A 22950-nucleotide genomic window follows, 5' to 3' on the forward strand; every position below is an offset into this window, starting at 1 on the left:
CCTGTGCAAAGAAAGAAAAACGAAAGAAAAATATCTGAGGACTTCAGTGTTGAGGAAGAGCATGAGTTCTTTGCCGAGCTGAATGCGCACTTTCATCCGGTTTGGTCTGCCGCGGTTTCCGTAGCGTCGTGAACGTGCGGGCGCGCGCTTTCAGTGTTGGGATCCTCAGGCCTGCCCACCAGAGGGCGCCGAGGATCCTCTTCTGCTCTTTGTTTTTCCCTTAGGTTTGGAGTTACTGTGGGGATCTGGAGATTACCCTCTGTCTCCAGCAGGATGCGCTGTGGGTCTTCTGGAGCTGGAACTTTCCTGCACACCTGTTCCTAATCCTCTCATTAGAAGACCTTCTCCTTTATAAGCTCCTGCCTGACCTTGATCCCACGCCGCAGTGTTGATCTTAGTTGGTTAGCTTCCTGAACCTTCTGCTATAGACTGAGTCTTGGTTGTTCCTAGGTTGAGACCAGATTCTAACTCTTCCTTGTTTCTGCCACACAGGAATCCTGTCTCCTCGTGAAGCTCTGGACAAGCTTAACCTCCTGTCTCCTCGTGAAGCTCTAGATGAGCTTAACCTCCTGTCTCCTCGTGAAGCTCTGGATGAGCTTAACCTCCTGTCTCCTCGTGAAGCTCTGGATGAGCTTAACCTCCTGTCTCCTCGTGAAGCTCTGGATGAGCTTAACCTCCTGTCTCCTCGTGAAGCTCTGGATGAGCTTAACCTCCTGTCTCCTCGTGAAGCTCTGGAAGAGCAGTCTCTCTGGCAACTTGTCTCTGGCCTGCAGCTCTGGGAGAGCTGCATCACAAGAAACCAGTCTCAAGCCAGAAGCTCTAGGAGAGTCTAACCAGCTAATCTGCCCTGGTGAGCCAACCCGAAGATTCCTACGTGGATGAAGCCTGATGACTTCTGTGTGGAGTTTCCCTAGAGGTTCCCACGTGGATTTTCCCCTGTTGTTTCCCTGCAGTGAGCTGGAAGCTCAAATCCAGCCATCTCCCTTTCCCCGCACAGACCCCAGCGAATCAGTCCCCTGCCTGAACTGTTATTCATATGCTTGAGCCTTTAATAAACTCTTTGGACTTTTACCAGTGCCTCAGTGTATGTTCTGCATCTTGGGCTAACTCTCTGTGACACCCATCATGACATTCAGGAAATCCTATACACTACTATTTATGCTCTAAAAACATTCTAAATGACTTTGTTTCGAGTAAATTCTGGATGCTACCCACTCAGGACACTTGGAATACATTGGACGAGCAGTATGGAGGAATATTGACACGTTTTTTGTGGACTTTTATGGACCTTTCTGTCTCGGGCACCATAGACCTCCATTATTTGAATGTCAGCAGACAGCAAGAAGCCTCCCAGATCTCCAGATGCATTTGAGATATCAAAAAAGTACTCCAGGGTGTTGTTCAGCATGGGGGTGAGTAGAAAATGAAGGCTAATCATGTTTTGGGTGTAGTATTCCTTTAATAAAATAGAGAGAAATTTCCTTCAGAAGTTATTTAATTAGACAATAGAGCCTGCCTGTGCATTAATGGATATAGAATCCGTGCAGATAGCCTCAGGAGTTAGTTAGAGAACATTGATAAAGAGCTTCATGATGACCAGGCAGCATAGCAGGTAGATGAAGGAAAAAGGTAAAGAAGATGATCTGTTAAGGTATGACCAAAGATAATTCCTCATTTTACCAATCCAGTAAATATTTGTCATATGTTTTAAGTTGGATTTCTCGCTGAGAAGGATATAAACCATATGGGATTGGAAATATTGACCCAGAAGTTCTCACCTCTGGCTCAACAGGCCGTACGTAGTTGGAGGGAAACAGTCCCGTCTGGTCACCGATGCATCCTCTCCACCACTCTCCTTCTCTTTCAGTCACCATGATGACGTCCCCTTCATCAAATGTCAAGTCTCCTGTCTCTGGGCTCTCATACGTGTACAGAGCCACATACTCTGGGTCAGACAGACAAAATTCAGGACAAACTATGAAGAGCCTGTGTGAAGTTACCAGTTGGAGAGCTTTTCCAACTTTAAAGAGTGATCGTTTCAGAATGATGAGTGATACTGACCCTCTAGCTGAGCAGAATCACTTAAGTCTGTTGTTTCTGCTCTAAAACCAGAACAACAAATATTATAGTCCATTTACCCATTAAATTTCAAGGCAACTTCTGTGAATGTTATCGTTCAAGTGCGTCTTCTTACTCTGCGTTGCCGCCTGGCTCTGGAGTGACGTAGCTTTTGGGGAACCATCCTCGCGTCCCGTTGAGCTGTCCCAACCACCACTCGTCCCTTTGCTGTAGGACACTGATGAAGTCTCCCTGAGAGAAGTTCAGCATGGCACCACTTATGTCCCAGGAAGGATTAAGATGATTTTCTGAAGTGGGGGACCATGAAGAGACGGCTCGAACAGTGAGAGGAACTGAGGACTAGGGAGAAAATACAGGAGCCAAGAGAGATTTTAAAGGGATGTGCTGTAACAATTTCTCTTTTTAACTGCATTTACATGTGTTATTATTGGTGTATTATTAACTCCACTAATAATCACATACATCTATTAAGCAGTTTGCAAAGCGCCATGACAGTCTGCAATCTTTAAGGTACATACGCTTGCAAGGTAAAAAAAAAGTACTAAGGTAAGGAATAACAATGCGTTTCCCTTAAATGGTAGTTCAGTGTGAATGAGAGGCGGCAGTGAAGATCCTTTGGAGACGCTAACCCAAAAACTGAAAGGCTGCACTGCTGCAGAACAATGCAGGACCATTGTATATATGGTATAAATGAACAAAGTGTGGGAAGGTATCATAAAAAGTTACAGCATGAATGGAATTATTTATATTTCCTTATTTATTAACTCCACATCTTAAAAAATAAATTGATTCAAGAATTTCCAGAAAACCTCTTAAGCAACAAGGCAAACATTTCTTACGCCAATTTAGAGCTGTTAATCTGTGAGCGCAGGGCGCACTGGATGTGACCGTAAGGTTATGTTCTTTACTGCCCCAGTTATTATAAGCAGCTATGTGTACTGTCGCTACCCGATCCGCCCAGGGAAGCACGATCCGTTCTGCGCATGCACAATCTGCTCATTTGTTCATCCAGATATACATCCGGGTCGATTTTATTTTGTTAAAGACACTTAAATGACGTTTTTCCCTCTATAAACTATAATGTGTTATAGGTTAATAATGTAATTCCTGAGAAAATGAATGCCTTAAAATCCTTTCTGTTTCATCACTCGTCTGTCCCTGATTTGCATCGGAAATGGGATCCTACGCTACTTCGGGCGGCTAACTTTTTTAAAGATGTGTATTAGCATTCTTTAGTGAGTTAAGGATAGAAATAAGTAATTTTAATACCGTAATTAAAGTATTTATGGACACACGGATGTATATCTGTTCGCGTATGTGCAGGAGAGATCGTGCTTACAGGACGGATTGGGTCGTGACATGTACACTTTGTGATCACAGGTCGGGTGACACGTTGTTATATATGGGTCTGTGCGGCCCCAGCAGGTTTTAAATGGGGATAATTGCGGGCAATTGATTGGGTCTTGGTTCTGAACTCTATGGGTGTGAAAGGATAGTTTTGAAAAATCAGTTTTCATGTTTCTCTTTGACGAGATAGTGAATTATAGCAGTAGATCTTGCAAACATATGCCAATATTATTGGTACAGAATTGCAGTTTTATGGGTTTAGTAGCTTTGAAAGGCACAGACAAATTAAACAGACTAATTCGTATGAAGTATTGAAGCGCAATCTCGACATTTTTTTTAACAATCTGAGTTAGTTATGAAGCTGTAGCTATGTTCAAACTGCTACAACGTAACTGTAACTTCGAAAAGTAAAGCTTCTGCACATATTTGTGTCACAGCAAATGCTATATAAATATATATACATCTGCATATATATAATATGCAGATGCTTTTTTCACTTTGATAAAGATTCACTCACTTTGGCATGCTGAACACTCAGATTCTAAGATGTCAGGGGAGTTGGAATATTTTCTTTTCATTTCAGGTAATATTTATTTTACCACCTCGGAGACTTCTATGTGATCATTAATAATTAAAGAAGGAAAAAACAAGATGATTCACTTTTTCCGTGGTATATCTCTATCCGAGGCGCATCTTATATACTTAGGAAGTTTAAATACATCTAAAACAGTTACGATATGCTGGCATAAGATCCAAGATAAAAAAGGTGATTTTAACAATAATATATATCTGGGATGAAAACACAATCCAGTCAGGGCTGTCTTACCTGTGAAGCATGTGAGAAGTGAGGAATGATGCTCTCCTCTGCTGCATCTGGGACTGTGTTTCTGGGTAAAACATGAAGGAGAAATCTCTTAATTACAGCATGACTTACAGGACTTCAACACATTTCTACATAGAAGGTAAAAAAAAAAAAAAAAGTATGTGGATTTTGGTTCTTACCTTGCGTGAACAGGTGGAAGACCAGACGTCTTTACTGATGAGGAAGGGGATGTCTCAGAGGCAGAAGATGTGGGACATTTCTGCGCATAACTCTGGGGGAACCAGCCCCTTTTGCCTCGATAATTCCCACACAACCAACCGGGCTCACCAACATTGTGCTCATCCACCTGCATCATAAGAAACACTTTAATCCCAGTAGTTCAATATGAAGTGATACACAAAAAAACATTCCACATGCTGGTAACTCCATCTGGGTCTCTTTCGTTGAACTATTTGCTGCAGCAGAAATATGAGGATAGGTCAGAAAAAAAACCTGTTTCAAATTGAACATGTGTCGCTAACTATGCATTCATAGACAGACAATTAGTTGCACAAGTTGCATAAATTGTGAGTTAATGTGAACAGTGACCGAAATGCAGGACAATCATTTCCCTAAATCCAGGAACCACATTTAAAATAGTATTTCAGCCTTTAAAGTAGCCTATATGTTGAGATTTTGAAAGCACAACAAAGAAGTTGTTGGAAATAGAAGCAGCATGAGGCAAATTTCAAAATGAAAAGCAATTATAAATTTTACAAATCAAATTCTCAGGATGATGAAGGGGATTTGGGGGTTAATTAGAGGTGTTATTTATGGGAAAAGATGAGAAGCTACGCGAGTGAAAACCTTTCAAGGGTCGATATGCTTTGACCAAAGCTGCTGCAGCTGGAGACATTTTTGCTGGTAGAAGGAAGAGCTAATTTTGCGTAGTGCTGTGTCTCCTACCTCTATGACACAGTCTGCATCGATACTCAGCTCATCTGCGTTGCGGGCGACAAAGGAGTACAGGGCTCTGTATGTGGTTAGCTGCACTGCTCCTTTCTCCTGCTCTTCTTTTCTCCTCTTTTCCTCTTCCATTTGTTTTCGTTTCATCTCTTCTTCCAACTCCCTCTTCTTCCTCTCCTCCTCCCTCTGTCTCCTCTCCTCCTCCCTCTGTTTCCTCTCCTCCTCCCTCTGTCTCCTCTCCTCCTCCTGTGCTTTCTCCTGAGCTGATCTGAGGCGAGCCTGCGCCTCTCTTTCCTCCTCTTCTCTCTGTCTGGCCCTCTGCTCCTCCTGAAGCATTCTTTGTCGTTCTTCCTCTTCCTCCTTCTCCCTTTTCTCTTTCTCTATCCGCGCCAGCTCTCTCTTCTCCTCCTCCAGCTTTGCCAGTCTGCAAGAAGAAAACGCAAGTGTTTTTAACCCACTATAAACACACAAACAGCTTGATAGGAAAGCTGCAGACATAGATTGAGTTCATAGATCACTGGATTCACCTTGCTGCTTCTGCTTCCTCTCTTCTCCTCCTTTCTCTCTCCTCCTCTTCCTTGCGCCTCTGCAGCAGCTTCAGTTTCTCCTCTTTGACTCTTTGCAGGTCATCCAGGATGGCCTGTTGCAACCTCTGCTTCTCCCGCAGCTCCTGGTACAGACAATGCAAAGGAAGCATGATGATTTCTGTCAGGATATTGTCAAACCCAATAATGTTCTCAAATTAAGTAAAAACTCAAAGTAACATGCAGACATATTGAATGTTCTCTATATATTTATGTGTGTGGTTTTCAGAAATAGAAACAGAGCAAATTTGACATTTTGGGTGTATGTTTGTTTTACCCTGAGGGAACATCCTGTTTACACAGAAAATACATGTTATTATCGGGTGAAATGGGAAAGTAAAGAGTGTAGCTGAAGAGAACACAGGAGATGATGATGTCTGAGAAGAAAGGAGATTTATAGGGTTTGTTAAGAAAGATAACAGAGTGGGAAGCAAAGAAAGGAGGAGGGATAACCTTGATGAGGAGGAAGAGCTGGCTGAGGCAGGCCAGCAGGGAGAGAAGGCCTCGCAGAAGGCAGTCATCCATATCCCCCAGCTATGCAGTAAATCAGATGTCACAATGATTAAAAGAGGGGAAAATGTATGGAGGGGATGAAAGCAAAGCAGATGGGGTGAAAAAAAAACATCCATTAAAGACAGAAAAACATTATCACAAGGAGGATATGAGGATATGAGGAAAGATTGATCAAGTGGAACGATGGAAAGTAAATCCAATAATGCAGATATATATATAAATAGAAAAAAAGGAAAATTTGTATAGCACACAAAAATCCAGCCGTGGCAGCAAGGAAGAAAAAGAAGAGAAAGAAGAAGATAGAGGTTATAAGTTCTGAAAGTTATCTGGAAATCACATCGATAAACAGAGAATAAAAGATGAAGATTGACCATTTTAAAGTCAGAATTACATAATAGCATCACTTTCTTAGGTTAGGAACTAGCTGTTCACCGCTAATGTGTTTTAGGGTCTGCAAGTTTTTAAAAATAATTTCCAAAAAAATAACTGAAGGGACATTTTTCATCTCCTTTAATTCTATGTACCTTTTCTTCTCATTTGAGAAGATTAGAAAGAAATAACACAAAAAAGTGAAACCATTCCCAAGATAAACAAGTAAGGTAAAACATTGTTCAACATTATAAAAGAAATCTGTGCTGCCTCTCTAATCATAATAAATCCAGGATGCAGTGCACAGAGCTGCAAGATATTACTGCTGAGTAGGGATGGGCGATATGGGAGGAAAACGTAATCACAGTACTTTGTGGTATTTATCGAGGTAATGACAAAAGGAATCCACAAATTCCTGCAGTGTTTTTGTTTTTTTGGCTGCTCTGTTTAGTCATAGCTGTGCAAAAACAGATTCTGCTCCTAAAAAAAGCAACCTATAAAGAAACAGGTTCCTTCACAACCAGAGAGATATACGAAAAAAGATTTTTAAAGCAAAACTGCAAAAATGAAGCGTTATGGTGCCAAGGACGTGTTTCGCTTCCAGGATGGTGTGTTTAGGGGGATGATTTGCACAAAGCCTGTAGGTCTAACTGTTAAATTTTGGTCTCATTCTGACAAGAGCCTTTCTTTCCACCTATTGATGAATCTACGCTGGGAATCTTTGCAACTTCTCTAATTAATGCTCTTCTTTTCCAGCGAGTTGGTTCAGAAGGGCAACCATGTCCTACTATGTTCTACTGATGGCTTGAACATTTTTATCTGTAGGTTGGTCATACAGTAGTAGCCATTCAAAATTTGCCGACTTTCATTGATAGACCCTTGGCTGGTCCCCTAAAATTACTTTTTAAAACATCAATCTTTGTCCTGAAATATTCTTTCTGTCATGATTTTACATTAAGATCTAAAGAGAAGCGTCATCTCCTGGTTAGACCCTGCAATTATGTGAAAGGGTGGAGTCAGAGTAAAAAAAATATGCATGATCAGTGGCTGGAAGTTGGAGGGGATTCTGCTGGGAGATGCAGGGAATAGGGCTACTATTCGGCTGGTGTTTGACGCCATTTTGAATGGCTGCTACTATTGTTGGCTTTTAACCTAACCCTGCTGAAAATCTTCCATCTTATGTTTTTCTTTAAATCTCTTTGACATAACATGGGGGTTAGTTGATTGAAACGGAATAAGAAGTCTGGACTGCTTTGTGCCGTTCATTGCTTAATGGCTCTGTTGTAAACACTGACCTTCAGCTCTTTGTTGTATTGCTCCATCTGGGCCAGTTTGTCCGTTGTTTCCCTTTCCAGAATGTCCAACTGATCTTTGAGCCGGCGACAGTTCCCGCTTCTCTCGGCAGCGCTCCCTGTGAGGGACGTCAAAGTAGCCACTACACAGCAAAGGTCAGAGGTCAGAGACATAAGAGGTGATTCAATGACCCGTGTCGTGTCTGAATGTTGCTACAGCCTGACTCACAGGGAGGTTTCTTGAGGCTGATGCTTTGCAGCTTCTCAGACATTTGCTGTTGCTCTGGGATGAGCTTTAACAGCTTCCTCTGCCAGTCCTGCCAGGAAAAGTTAGTACTTGAAAAGTTTAGTCACAGTTAAAATGTAAGAGCAGATTTGGGAGAAGACAGAGGAAGTTGTGAACCTCAAACTCAAGCTGAAGAGTGTTGATCTCAGCGATACGAGTGTCTCTCTTCTGATTGATGAGCTCGACCTCGGCCTTCTGAATCCGCCTCTTGCTCTGAGCATCACGGAGGCGGTCTGAGATCTGCTTGTGCCTGTTTCCCTGATGACAACAAGCTATAGTGTCAACCTGGCCGGATTTGCTTAGAAGGTATTAATATAAACGTTAGCATGGCCTCACCACAGCCTCCAGCTCTAACTCAAGGCTCTTCTTTTTTGCTCTGAGTCGAGAGATCTCCTCTTGCTCCTCCTCTTTTCTCCTTCTCAGCTCCTCTTTCTTTGCTCGCTCCCATTCTTCCCTTCTCTGGCGCTCCATCTCCTGCTTCGCCGCCTGAACATACGAAGGTAGAGTCAACTCAAGGCAGCAATCTCAGCACTTATCCATCCCAAAACTGCTCCCACTTACCTCCTTCCTCTCCAGCTCCCTCAGCCTCTCCTCCTCCCTTTGTCTCTCCATCTCTCTCTGGCGCTCCAGCCGCCTCTCCTCCTCCAGCCTCCGCCTGTTCTCCAGTTCCCTGGCCTCCTTCTCCCTCCGCTCTTGAGCCTCCCGCTCCTCCCTCTCCCTGCGCTCCCTCTCCTTCCTCTGTTCCTCCTCCAGAGCCAGCCGCCTTTTCTCCAGCTCGGCACTCCCACGCGCAAAGTTCTCCTTCAGCTTGTCCTCATAGGACACTGTGGAGAGAATTGCAAGAGAGGCGATGAGACCCGTGAAGTCACCCAAACAAACCATGAAGTGTGAAACTGGCCGTACCACCGCTTTTGTTCTTCTGAGTGGATTCGATTTCCGTTGTGTCTATCAAACTTGGACTTATGTAGGGTCCCGTTCCATTGACAAGCTCACCGCACTTCATTCCACCTCTAAAATGACAAACAGAACCTTTTTTTTGTAACATTTAAATATATGTTGTTGCAAATACAGACCCGACCCAGTGTGCTACCTGAGGGAGGGGGGTATCAGGTCCTGAGGCAGAGTAAGAGGCAATGGATGTCCAGTTTTAGCCATGTCCACCAGGTGCATAGCCAGAATGAACTCCTCAGCTCGTAGCTGACCATCCTTATCAACATCTGCAAGGCTCCTGGGTATAAATAGCACATCAAGGGTAGGGGAAGAGTCAATTCAATACAGTTTTTTTTTTATATTGCGCCAATTCACAACACATGTCATCTCAAGGCACTTTCCAGAGACAATTCAGCCAGATCAGACAGTCATATTGGTTCGAAGTTTTCTGTCTAAGGAAAACCAGTTCATTGCATCGACTCATTGACTCTTGAACTCAACTGAACTCAAACTTTATTTATAAAGCACATTTTAAACAACTGGAGTTGACCAAAGTGCTGTACAGATATCACAGTTGCAGGAAATAAGGTAAAAATTTAAAAGCTAAAATACATGAACACAATGCAATAAAATACAATGAAGATACAATACAATAAAATAAGTTAAAATTGAAATAAAAATGTAAATAATTTTGGGTATTTTTCTACAATCCCTCACACCAAGCATGCCAACATATTATCATTATCAGTTCGTATAAACTCGTGCGAAAAGTTATGCACAGTATTTCGTATGTTTTGGACGTTTTCCCGAAAAAACAGATCAGTGCGCATACGCAGGCAGACAGACGAAAAAAGCAGATCCGCGGACGGACGTAAAACTGGGAAAAACAGTGCAATAATTATTTCATGTCTCTAACTACGTTTCTTGCTGTTTTGTATCTTAGGGTTAGGGTTAGGGTCAGGGTTAATTGTATGTCAAATTCTATGTTATTGAATGTAAGATGCCCATGCGCAAGGATATCTTGTCTCGAGGCAAGACGTAAAAATGCGATGAAATACGACGAAAAAAACGTCAAAAACGTACGAAATTACGGTGCATAACTTTTCGTACGATTTCATGCAAACTCATACTGAGAATACACTGAGCATGCTCCATTTAAACAGAAAGAACCAATATCAGTGTGAACGGCCAACTGCCGAGGCCGACTGGGGTTCAAGGAGACACCAGCTGAAATGTTGATTCTATATTTGTTGAGCTTTGAAAGTTTACTGCTGAGAACCAATATTTTGCATTTTGTATATAAAAATTCTACAATATTTGGAAGACAAGCAAGGCCTCAGCATCACAGATCTTCTACCGTACTTAACAGAATAAACGTATTCATCCTTTTTTTTTCAGCCTCGGGGCTTTTTTGCTAAATAATCTAAAACATAATCACATCTGACCATAAATCATAGTTCCTGTTACAGTTTAGAAAGCTTAACAAGTAGGTTTTTGTGATGTTTTTTTTTTCCTTACATACCTCTTAAACACAAACAGGCTGGAGTTATATATACATACATGCAGCACTTTTAGTTATGCTCCCATTTTTTATGAGATGAACTCCATGATCTAAAAACTTTTCCAAATACACAATATCACAATTTCCCTCAGATATTGTCCACAAACCAGCCTAAATCTGAGATAGTGAGCACTTCTCCTTTGCTGAGATAATCCATCCCACCTCACAGGTGTGCCATATCAAGATGCTGATTGGACACCATGATTAGTGCACAGGTGTGCCTTATATTTTTGTTGAGTGTATATAATTCAAAAGATAGTATGGAGACTTGGTGACCCCAACATGTCACTATTTTCTTCACTTTTTATAGCTTTTTAATCATCTTCCCTTCTGTGCGTTTTGTTACGATAAACTCATGTTGTCATCCATCCTTGTATGTTATGCCTTATTCTAAACTTTTTAATCGTTACTCTGACTGTAGATGCCAGCAAGTTGAGGTAAAGAACAAAGTTTCATAGCCATTACTGAACTAATAAGGATCCACAGATAATCCCCCCTCCTTAAATAGTATTTTCTATTTTTTTCCTGTTAAAAAAGTGGGGGGAAAATGGGCCTATGGGTTACATAGGCCCATTTATGAGGGAGGGCAGAGAGAAACTGATCATATTTCTTTAGAAAATTCCTTTAATGTTGTTATCATCAGCCTGTTTGATTTTATAAAGAAATATTTTTTTTTTTGTGTAGACAGTAAAAATAATGACACCGAATATAAATAACATAACATACATACCAAATGGTAGCTAGTTGAGTTTGGGTCAGATTGGAGGCCATCAGAGCATTTCTAACCTGAGGTCCTGCAAAGTGAGAATAAAGAAAAATCAAACTATATTCAAAAAATTTAAATTAGATAAGACGCAGGTCCTGTTTGCTGTGGTAGAGACATTCAACAGATTTACAATCAGCTAATTTATGTTGAAAGCTTTTAGTTTATTTAGCTGCATTAGAGCGTTCATACATGCTGGACCTACCTGACAAGTAGCCACTCATGAGTTTGTCGAGTGTGTTAAACTGCTGACGGTACTTGAGCCTTGAGGCCTGTGGAACGGCCCAGTCACCTGAACCCATCTTTGGAGAGTTGCTGGCCAATGATGTGGTAGAGGAAGAATTTGAACTACGGGGAGAGGAAAGATGAAGGCTTTAAAGTAGCTGTTAAATGAAGGGCAAAGACAATAAAATAAGACCATCAGATATTTTCTGCTCCCATCCAATCTGGATACGCAGAAACTCCCTGTTGTTTCTCTTTTAGCTCTTTGCTGTCGAAAAGCTTTAAACGAATGGTGATTAAAGACCTCAGAATCTTAGGTTTCTCAAGAGTTTCCAATGATATTTTAAATCACTGTAATGTGACTCATTAGGTATGCGGGGTCAAAATTAAATAAATAAATATATCTCGATATAACTGTGTCATTAAACAGGTGAATCTCCCTTCTATTTATTTAATGTGCTTGTAAATAATAACAAAAAGTTTTGTAATCGCTCCTGGTTTCACCCCACTATAATAAAAATTATGATGATAATTGAACATCATTTATCTCTAAATGGAGGAATTTACTTCTGCATTTAACCCATCCCCTTTGGAAGCAGTGGGCTGCCACTGTGCGGCTCCCCAGTCTCCCTACTGAGGCTATGGGGATTGAACCGGGTACTTGCACCCTTCTCAGAGCACTGCTGTAACCACTAGGCCACCACTCTCCCTAAGAGTAAAACCCTTCTATGTCATTTGCAAGTAGGAAAACCCTAAAAATCTGCAGTGTATCAAATACTCGTCCACCCCATACAGACTGCACAGTTACACCCTTTCTGACAGCCTGCAGCCAGAAGCTGATATATATGTGTCTTGTCATTTGAAACTAAAATTAGTGTAGATCCCATTTCTATCCTTTTTTCAAAACCATTCAAAACGCCACGAGCAGTCACCTGGTTAAGAGATAACCAAAAGAATCTTAGTTAACACAATAGCTTTTTTTTTTTCTCTAAACCCACTATTGTGACTGTTCCAGGAAGAGATTGAATGTTTCACACAAAGCCAGAAGTTCACAAGAAGTTGTTGCAGTATTTTCTCTTGCCATCTACAGTAATATATAAAGTTTAAGGGATTACTAACCCCTAAATTCACTTATTCTTTGACAATAAACTATATGAATAAAAGTTTTATAGGGCTTTCCACAGGTCCCAGATAGTATTTTGAGAATTTACTGCACAATTTACTGCACATTTGTTAAAATCCTGCTTTTGTGTCTGCCTATATACTGCTTCTGATTTTTGTCATTGGTTTACTGGGGGTGTGATGCTAGATGCTAAATCATGAACAGTAATGGTTCTCTTAGGGGTTGTTTACAATTCTCATCCTTTTTACAAGTGTATCAAACTTACTTCATTTGGAAAATTGTGAACCAACCCATAGTGAATGTAATAATTTTGTCATAATGGGAAATTACATAACTTCATGTTTTTTTTCCATTTTAAAGGTTAATGAAGATATATATATATATATATATATATATATATATATATATATATATATATATATATATATATATATATATATATATATATATATATACAAGTCTGTATACATATATATATCCATCCATCCATTATCTGACACGCTTGTCCCAATTGGGGTCGCGAGTAATGCTGGTGCCTATCTCCAGCTGTATACATATACATATATAAATATATATATATATATATATATATATATATATATATATATATATATATATATATATATATATATATATACTGTAATATGTATATAATATATATGTATGTATATACTGTATATGTATATAATATATATAATATGTATGTATATGTATATATATATATATCTGCTGGCGATGGTGTTCTACTACCCTTTCTGCGCTCCTCCAGCACTTCGGCTAGCTTTCTCAAGACCTGGTCGTGGCGCCATCCATAGCGGCCCTGTGAGAGGGCCACTTTGCAGCCTGACAAGATGTGCTGGAGGCTTGCGTTGGGAGCATTGCAGAGTACACAAAATTCCTCGCTTCCGAACCACTGATGAAGGTTCCGAGGAACGGGGAAGCGTGTCATATGTTGAGCGGATAAGGAAGCTAAGTCTTGCCTGTGGGATCTTCCACAAGTCTGACCAACTGATGTTCCTGGTTGAGATTCCCTCCCAGGTTGTCCAGCTTCCTTGCCATCCCTGAGACACAGCCTTGATCTTATAGCGGTCTTCCTCCATCCTCATCACCTCCGCCACCACCATTTCCTTTCTTTCCTTGTGGTGGGCCTTGGACCAGAAGCGTGGTGCTTTTCCCCATCCTAGGCCTGCTCTTCCTACCTGCACCCTGCCTACAATCTCCTTGTGCTGCAGCCGGCTTACCGCTTGGTCGACCTCGGTCTGGGCGTTCCACTTGCGGCCAGTCAGGACCCTGGCGTTAGCATTCCTAACCAGCTCATCTGTGGACTCCCGTAGCTCGAGCACCAACCTGGTCTTTTCTTGCATGTAGCCCAGCTGTAGCGATCTTAGGGGTAGCTGGAGCATGTTCCTCCCAAATAGGCCGGCTTCAGAGAGGCACCGTGGCAGCCCCAACCACTTTCGGATAGATGAATTGGCTTTCCCATCCATCCTACTCACGGTTGATGAGGGGATCTCACTCATTTTCAGGGGCCACAGCATGTATATATATACATATATATATATATGTATATATATATATATATATATATATATATATATATATATATATATATATATATATATATATATATATATATATATATATATATATATATATATATATATATATATATGTATATATAGTAAATCTGTGACAGAAGCTTGTTAATGACTAAAAAAGGCCTTTGGATTGAGACATCAAGTCAAGTGTTGGCGGGGGTTTATGAATGACTTTTCATTCTATAATTCTGAGCAGGTGTCAATTAGAGTAAATCCACCCGTAACTAATCAACAAGAAAAAAGAAAGCCCTTAAGGGTATATATGGTACAGGTGGAACGACTAAATCCTTTATGCATACATGGTATATCTGGCTCTAAATTTGGGCTTCAGCTTAACCTTCGTACACACACTGAAGGAGAAAAAAAAAGGTGTACCTGCTTGATCCAAGGTCCAAAAGAGAGTTTGCTTTTGACACGCCCGGGGATGGCGAAAAAGCCATGGGGGAGGAAAAGCCCGACATTGGAGTCCCTGTAAATAGAGTTGTGGGGGCAGAGTATTTTTTTTTAGCTAATAATAACATGAAGTGACTGTATTAAAAAACCAAAGTCCATAAAAAAGAAATACATTGTGTGGAAACTCTCCTAACTAAAGCTGTTGATGACTTTGTGTGCATCTAATCTTATCTCTTAGCATTTTATAGACAGAACATTGAGTTCAAACAGGAAGGTGACTCACAACAAAGGTTTTATGATTGATTTTAGCACTAATCCAAAGAAAAGAGTAAGCTAAACCAACTGCTGTATTGAATTTACTGTTAGTTTAATGAGAAATTTGTGAAGAATGTATGAAATACTCAGACATTAGGGTGTAAGCTGACTTTTTAAATTTACATTTTGAAATACAACATGCTGGAATTAAATAAGAATGCATCAACAATAGTTTCTATTATTGGGATCAATCTTCAAATTAAATGAATTTTTTCAATATTGTGAAATAAATTTCATAATGAGAGATAATTTTACTAGCACTGAGTCAAATTAAATATTTATGTATTATTTAATCAAGCAGATATTTATTTCACAATGATTTTTTTTAAATTGTATTTTAAGCACTTTGGTGTTGCGTAGCCCTTACCCAGTATCTTGCAACAGCAATCTTAGAGTCAAATATGGATCATAGCCAATCCATTTGTCAGCAAATCTTTGCAAGAGAAGGAACTGAAAGGTTCTAGTGCAGAACCAACCTGCATTGCTGGGAACAAGCTGGGGGGTGAGAAGGCTGACAGAGCCATTGGGGAGCCCCAAGTTCCCGACTGAGCTGATCAATGGGAGGGTCATTGGCACTGGCACCAGAGGTTGCACAGATGGTAAAGGAGGATTAGCTTGGATGGGTGTTAGAATGGGCATGGTGGAAATACTTGGCATGGGGGATAGACCAACTGACAGGTTTGGCATGGATCCCATTCCTACACAAAGGAAGCAAGACAGGTAAAAATGGTAACATGAAACATCTTAGTAGGCAGGTTATCTGGGGTTATATTTAAAAGTGGCTGACTTTCATACTACACGTTTTTTTTGCACTAAAGGTAAAACTAGTATACAATACAAAGCCAAGCACTTGTTTGTATTAATTGTGATTATTATGTCTATGTAAATTAATACTTAAGATTAGGCTTTTCAGACAAACTGAATTTTATGTTAGACCAATTAAAAAACAAATTTTGAATACACCTACACCATTCTATGGGGTAGAATGGTGTAGGAGAGTCCAACAGCGCCCAAGATGACATTAACTGGCACCCTCCAGCAAATAGTAAATGATCAAAGGTCTTCAAGTAGGTCAAGAACCACCCTTAACAGACACATTGGAGACAAGAGCTAAGACTGTTGACTTCCACTTCCACTGAACTTTCTAGATTCCTTTCTGCTGTCAGCATGACAGTCCAATTATATCGTATATTATTGATTGCTGTAAATTCAGTTATTGAAGGATGTTATCAGATCTGTCTGTATAATTAAATGACTATACATTTCTATAAATCTTTTGGATTAGTTTCTTTTTACAAAAAGAGCAGGACTATATATACTTCCTGAACCACAGAGAAAAAGATCTTCACTTGACCTAAGGAGAAAAATGGGTACGAGTTCATCCCTGAAGTTTTCTCTCATATTCTAATCAACTGAGATTGACCTTTAGACCTTTCAAAATGCTGAGATACTTTCACTGCATACAAAGCCTCGAATTAAATAGTTTATTTCACATCTCTATATAAATATCTGGTGTCTTTAATCAGTCTATTTACTTTATTTTTAGACAGCAGAGAAAGTATTACCAAAACGTGCCGATGAAGACATGTTGAAGCTACTGTTTGAAGTCGTCGGAGGTTGCTTCATGGTAATTGGCAAGGATGAGGGCAAGTTTCTGCCCTGGAGCGTAAGTTTAATGAGCTTCATAGCAATGGAAAACTCCAATCTGTCCATCTTGCCATCACTGTCCATGTCAGCTAGGTTCCTATAGAAGAAAAACTGGTAAATCTAGTGTATAAAATGATGTGGTTACAGAAAACTGTACATTCCTGAGGCTTAACCCCCCCCAAGACAATAGCAGAAGAAAGGCACACAAGGGACAAGGCGCTGGTGGGATTGAATTCCAGCAACACTTTTTCACACAAAAACAGCAAACTCACACATGCATAAAGTTCTAATTACAGTGCACAGAAATTTCCTCTCCTCTTCCACATACTCTGTTTACTAGGTGTGGCAGGCAGCGAAGGAAATGAGCTCTCAACAGGAAGTCAAAAACAACCCGATGAACTAAACCAACTCACTGACCCACTGGCTACAGCTTCGAAATGAATTCTCATGATGATTGGCTGAGCTTTTAGTTACCAGATCTCCGCCAAGACAGAAGCCGGCAGGCCAGACTGGAGAAAGAATTTCCTTGCTTGTTCCCCTGTGGACAAACAACAATCAGGCTCTGGGAGATCGGAATCTGATACACATCTATTCAAAAAGCTTTAAAGCCATAACAGTAGGACCTAAAATTGAGGAGGCTTCTGTTTCCAGGACTCTTATAGATTTCTTATAGCATGTTTTTTTTTTTTTTACATTTGAGAACAAAATAACTTTACAACTGCTCTGCAAGTAATTAAGTCTTATCTGTAGCTTCTGCTTCAAAAATAATAACAGTCAGACTTAGAATTTATTTTAAAGAAGTTTAATTAAAAAGACAATAAGAAACAGAGCATTCTAGATTAAATGCACATCCTTCAAAGCACATTGATGCATTTTGGTACTTTTTTTGAAAATAAACATAAAAAGCACAACTCAGTGCTTTATCTTTTCATATAAAAACCAATTTACCAGCAATTTGTCCACTTAAATTGGAATATATATAAGAAATTAAACCGCAACCAAAGTTACCCTTTTAGGTTTTTAAATGTGTATTTAGTAAGTAAAAATGCATAATATTGATTGGTACGATATTAAAATTAATGTGAAGTGAAGTATGTAACTTCAACATAAATCAATAACACTGGATGATCTGTTACACAGCATTAATTGTTTTATATACTTTAGAAAATGTCCTTTAGAAGATGGAAGAAGGTTATCATTTTCTGTTCATGTTTTCATTTTGACCTCTGCTTTATGCTTCAAAAACAGCTCTAGCTTAAGACAGTCTTCTAGCAGACGTGACTGAAATACTGGGTGTCTGTGAGATGGACCAATTTTCTACTGATACCATCAGATTACATCAGACTAAAATTTTAGGAGCTCAGAGCGAGAGTAACCGCATCGGAGCCTTTGATGTGCTTCATTTGAACCATAACTGAGCAGCTGTCAGTGGAAATAAATTTGTGTCTAATCACTATCTGTTTGTTAGGAGATCCTACCTGAGATGTAGCCGAGGACTGAGGCGAGGGTGTCAAACTGTTTATCATGTTTCCCTCTCTCCTCTGGAGTGATGGCCCAAACACTGGAACCACCTGGAAGAAGAAAAAGAAATCCACTTTATCCAGATAAAATAGTGTGTAAAAGTCTCAACTCAACCCTCATTCCTGTAAACCAAGCTGCTAAGCCTTCTGAATATTTTAAAGCTAAGTTTGGAAGTTAGACTTTAAAATACTTCTGTTAGTCTATAAATCTCTGAATGGCTTAGCACCTAAATACATCACAGACTTGCTATCAGTGTATCAACCCTCCAGACCACTCAGGTCTTCTGGCTCCAGCCTGCTCTGCATACACAGAACCAGAACTAAACATGTAGAAGCAGCATTTAGTTCCTATGCTACACTTATCTGGAACAAACTTCCAGAAAACTGTAAAAGCACAGAAAGCCTGAGTTCCTTTAAATCAAGACTAAAAACACATTTGTTTAGGATTGCCTTTGACTTTTCTAGTTAAACAGTTCAACTGAAACATCATTAGTTCAACGTTTTTATTTTCTTTAGTCCAACTGTTTTTAATATTCTTTTTTGTTTCTCCTTTTTTGATGTTATTTTATTTTCCTACTTGCTTTGATTCTCTTTTATTTTCCTTTATTTTAATCATGTAATGCACTTTGCATTGTCTTTGTACTGAATTGTGCTATACAAATAAATTTTCCTTGCCTTGTCAGTTCTTTCCTGGCTTTTTTCTTTTAAAGTGACCATGTTGAGATCCAGTGTATTTTGCTGATTAATTGACAACCCGGTTGGGAGAAATATGCCATGTGTTAATAATGTGTTATCCTTAAAATATTGGTGACAAAATGACTTTACTAGACAATAGGAATGGCCTTTTCTGCACTTTTTGGGCATCACAACTTATGTGATGCCCAAGCGCGACCAGGGGAGCGCTTAGGCATCACATAAGTTGTGATGCCCAAGCGCCTCCCTGGTCGCGTCTCCATAGAGACCAAGTTTTGCAATTAGGTGACATAGCCGCTGCAATGGAAAGTCAGAGGAGCATAGAAACAGTGTGATATCTCTATTTTTTCCCCTCACAAAAATACAAGAAATGATCAACTAATAAGTACCAACGTTACTTACAAATGCAGAAACTAGTAAAGTAATTTTATTACACTTTTGAAAAGTATCAACTAACAATTAACTCTTTACTTTTTTTAGAGTAACTACCCCAACACTGCTGTTATCAAATTTAATTACACTCCAAAACTAAATGGATAATCGAACCTTGTCTCTATTTAAGATAATAAACACACCCAAACCAAACAGTATAATTCTATATTTACCCCCTTCGTTACATACAATTTGTAAAAACACAAACTTTGTTCCAAAGCTACAAAAAATACCAGGCACAACATAATTTGATTTTAAAAAAAGTATTACTGCAGAAACAATGTTTTCAAATAGCTGAAAACAGAAAGTATTAAGTCCTGTGTCAGATTTCCAACAAATGATCTCTAATATCATACAAAACATGATTTATATTTTTTCAGCAGTGGCAACATACTAAATGTTGCTTTGTTTTAAATAAATACGGTTTGATCATATTAAACATACAACTAAAATTCTTTGATACCATCAGGCATAATGACACCCCACAGGCATAAAAAAGGTTATAATGTCAAAAAACAGCGAAAGAAATAATAAGACAGTTTATGTATGAGCACTGATGTATACACCTATTCTACAGCCGATGCTAGATCCATACTCCCAACAGGTCTTATACAGGGCAATGGTTATATGGTACATTTTACAAATAAATATTATTAAGCAGGATCAAAATGAGGAATTAAGAACAACAACTATAACAATATTTACAACAGAAACCACTTTTAACTATTATTCTCTTTATTATTGCATGTGTTGTATTGAATATTGATTGAATTATATTAGATTATTGAACTATGACTTTTATCTTCCTGTCTCTAGTGTATTTGTCTTATGTGTATTTATGTAGATTTCAGGTAACAGAAAGGGTCCTTACGTAATGTGGATTAAAAAAAACAAACAAACATCCTGCAAGGCTGCAAAGCCTTTCTGGTATTGTTCATTTCGATTAGATAGAGGATTAGGTCCAAAACGATTTCCTTTAGTCTCCGGGGCCTCATTTTTCAACAGACGCTGTACAATAGTCTCTCTTTTTCAGCTTAAAATTCTCAATAGAGAATAAAATGCCATCTAAAGTCCAAAGATAAGCCTAAGAGTTTAAAAGGTCACAAGTAATAGTGAAAACTATAAAAGAGGGAGGTTTTATGATTTGGCATATTGACATTTATGAAAAATTAATTCTTAAAATGCTAAATATATTAAACATATTTTTTAGTATAACAGAGTTTCAAAATTTCTAATTAGCATGATAAATTAGATCAGATCATTTAATTAAATCCTGCTGCCCTGCCTAATCTGATTAAGTCCCATGTAATAAACTTGTAATAAATCAAGTGGAGCTTCTTCTCAGCTTTTATTATCAAAATAAAGACAAATAAAGAACAGGTTGAACTTACTAAAGAATGTTTGCAAATTCAACTTTGTCAAACATTAAAACTGCAGAGCTTATATATTACAGTGACAACAAAATTGTCAGGAGAAAGGTTTACAACCTTAAATCATTATTGACGAGATCCATTCCAATCCCCCAAATTTCGAATTACCCAAAAGCCAGTGTAACAGAGTTACTTCGAAAAGCCAAAATGTGAATGACGATTTTAATACAGACACAATATTTATCTCACTATAACAAAATGTGTTCATAATTTGTATTCCAGATTAGCCCTGCCCTTCAGATGACACCCAAGCAAACTTCCACCTACTGTAAGCATCATTAATAAATAAAACTGTCAACACTGCTACTTTTCCCTCTGTCTGTTCAGTTCTCACTTTCTCCCACCAAAAACATCCAGCCTGAGGCTGCAGTTAATACAAAGCTAAATTCTTCTTTTTTTTTTCCCTTCTTTTTTTTAAATTAATTAATTTATTTAATATTTTATTTAAGCTAAATTCCTAATCTGGTACATTTATCTATGATAAACCCTTTCACTTTTTTTTTTTTTTTTTTAGAATTAAGCAATTTATATTGAATATTGCAAATAATGAAGCACTCATCCTGTCTCTTAACATGATGACTGACTCTTGAAGTGTTTTCTATATTTTCATTTTGTCAGTTTAGATATTAAACACAGATTTTATGCTGTAAATGCAAATCAAAGTAGAACAGTATTTTTAAAGGAAAGGAAAATGATACAGTCTCCATGAGCCGGTACCCTTGATCGATGTAGTTACAGCTGCAAGCCTTTTGGAATTACATTTTTGCGAACTCTTCTTTGCTAAACATAACGTTAACTTAATAAAATTTATAACAACATTCAATATTATTTTAGGAGAGAAGTAGACAAGTAGTTTGGAAAACAATTTTAAAATAGGATTTTATTTAGCTTTTTTTAACAGTGTATTTCTTCTCATCTCCCTTTTAAGAAGTCCAACTTTATGGAGGACGCAAAAACAAGTTTTTAGTGAACACCGTCTCCCACATGAAGTCAGTTCAGTCACCGTCACAATTGTCTTATATTCTTCAATTTCTAATGAAGGACTTAACAGCACTGTAAGAAATGATCAAACATTGGAATATTGTTTTATAATGCTGTTTAATTATTAGGTGACCTCTTAAAGAAGTTGTACTGGATTTCCTTTCGAAGTATCATATTAAAAACAGTTGAAGGCATCTTTTTCTTTTAGAAATTTGCTTAAAAATACAACAAAATGTATCATTTTATCCTTTTTCTCAGTTACACACTACTAAAAATCCTAATGGAATAAACTCTGGTTTGTTTTGTGTAGCAATGCAAAATATGTAATATTTCAAAGGGTACTGATAACCATTTAACGCCGTGTATGGGGAAAAATTTAAAAAGCAAAAAAACTACAAGCCACTTGAGTCAGAAAGCAGAAATACAAAGATTATTCATGAAACAGCTCTAACTTATTAATGAGTATTGTTATTAATTAATTAAATAAAGCTTTAATTCGGGACAGCTAAAAAAAGAACTGCTATGATAAAGCTGAGCCGACTCCTTAAACTTTTCATCTTTTGCTGCTCAACAGATGGGCTTTCCTGATGCCAAAAGCTGCTGCCATGGTGATCACAGATTTGAACCAAATGAGTAAACAGATTTCAGCTGAAATGGGACGAAGAATTTACAAAATAAAATCAACCTTATGCTAATTAAGATATAATGCTTTATATACATTTAACCAGCGTTACCTCTCTTTTGCCAACCTGCAGCACACATTTTTGGAACAGCCTTTATATATATAGTTAGACAATTGTGGTCTCATCTTTAAAATGTAGTCAAAGTCTCACATATAAGCGTTGATAGAACTAGCAAACTGAGAAATAATAAGGTTTAATTTAGTTTTTCTTTTTAATGGATTCCAAATCATTAGATAATGTCAATGAAAAGCAAAAAAGCTTTTGCTACCCACAGCTTCAAAATCACTTCTGCTTTTCAGGACATGTACAAGAGCACCTACAGGTTAACACTCATACATAATTATTAATTCTTTTAACATAAGCAAATTATGATACTTCCACTGAAATATATTACTGTTTGGAGTGAGGTGTACTTTATTTA

The 22950-nt window shown here is 38.5% G+C and overlaps 1 protein-coding gene across 7 annotated transcripts in view; it reads right to left on the bottom strand.

Annotated features, from left to right (window-relative positions):
- itsn2a (intersectin 2a) overlaps positions 1 to 22950 on the bottom strand; it is a 59095-nt gene that overhangs the window by 14552 nt on the left and 21593 nt on the right. For 4 of the 7 annotated variants that reach the window (XR_005279937.1, XM_038276542.1, XM_038276540.1 and 1 more), the window contains exons 3-24: positions 18269 to 18361; positions 17265 to 17328; positions 16709 to 16887; positions 15620 to 15841; positions 14811 to 14904; positions 11698 to 11840; positions 11460 to 11523; positions 9329 to 9466; positions 9142 to 9248; positions 8800 to 9062; positions 8575 to 8724; positions 8356 to 8496; positions 8182 to 8269; positions 7956 to 8095; positions 6232 to 6312; positions 5722 to 5864; positions 5195 to 5618; positions 4429 to 4595; positions 4253 to 4313; positions 2195 to 2418; positions 2062 to 2102; positions 1779 to 1945 (exon numbers count right to left, since the gene is read on the bottom strand). Coding sequence is in view for 6 of the 7 variants with exons in the window: in XM_038276542.1 (XP_038132470.1) it covers positions 1779 to 1945; positions 2062 to 2102; positions 2195 to 2418; positions 4253 to 4313; positions 4429 to 4595; positions 5195 to 5618; positions 5722 to 5864; positions 6232 to 6312; positions 7956 to 8095; positions 8182 to 8269; positions 8356 to 8496; positions 8575 to 8724; positions 8800 to 9062; positions 9142 to 9248; positions 9329 to 9466; positions 11460 to 11523; positions 11698 to 11840; positions 14811 to 14904; positions 15620 to 15841; positions 16709 to 16887; positions 17265 to 17328; positions 18269 to 18361 (3194 nt within the window). In the remaining variant the exon portion in view is untranslated. The remainder of the gene's footprint in view (positions 1 to 1778; positions 1946 to 2061; positions 2103 to 2194; positions 2419 to 4252; positions 4314 to 4428; positions 4596 to 5194; positions 5619 to 5721; positions 5865 to 6231; positions 6313 to 7955; positions 8096 to 8181; positions 8270 to 8355; positions 8497 to 8574; positions 8725 to 8799; positions 9063 to 9141; positions 9249 to 9328; positions 9467 to 11459; positions 11524 to 11697; positions 11841 to 14810; positions 14905 to 15619; positions 15842 to 16708; positions 16888 to 17264; positions 17329 to 18268; positions 18362 to 22950) is intronic. The other 3 variants (XM_038276545.1, XM_038276543.1, XM_038276544.1) reach the window with 2 other exon arrangements.

Source organism: Cyprinodon tularosa, unplaced genomic scaffold (genome assembly GCF_016077235.1).
Source record: "Cyprinodon tularosa strain WSP-4 unplaced genomic scaffold, ASM1607723v1 ctg125, whole genome shotgun sequence".
NCBI classification, from domain to species: Eukaryota; Metazoa; Chordata; class Actinopteri; order Cyprinodontiformes; family Cyprinodontidae; genus Cyprinodon; species Cyprinodon tularosa.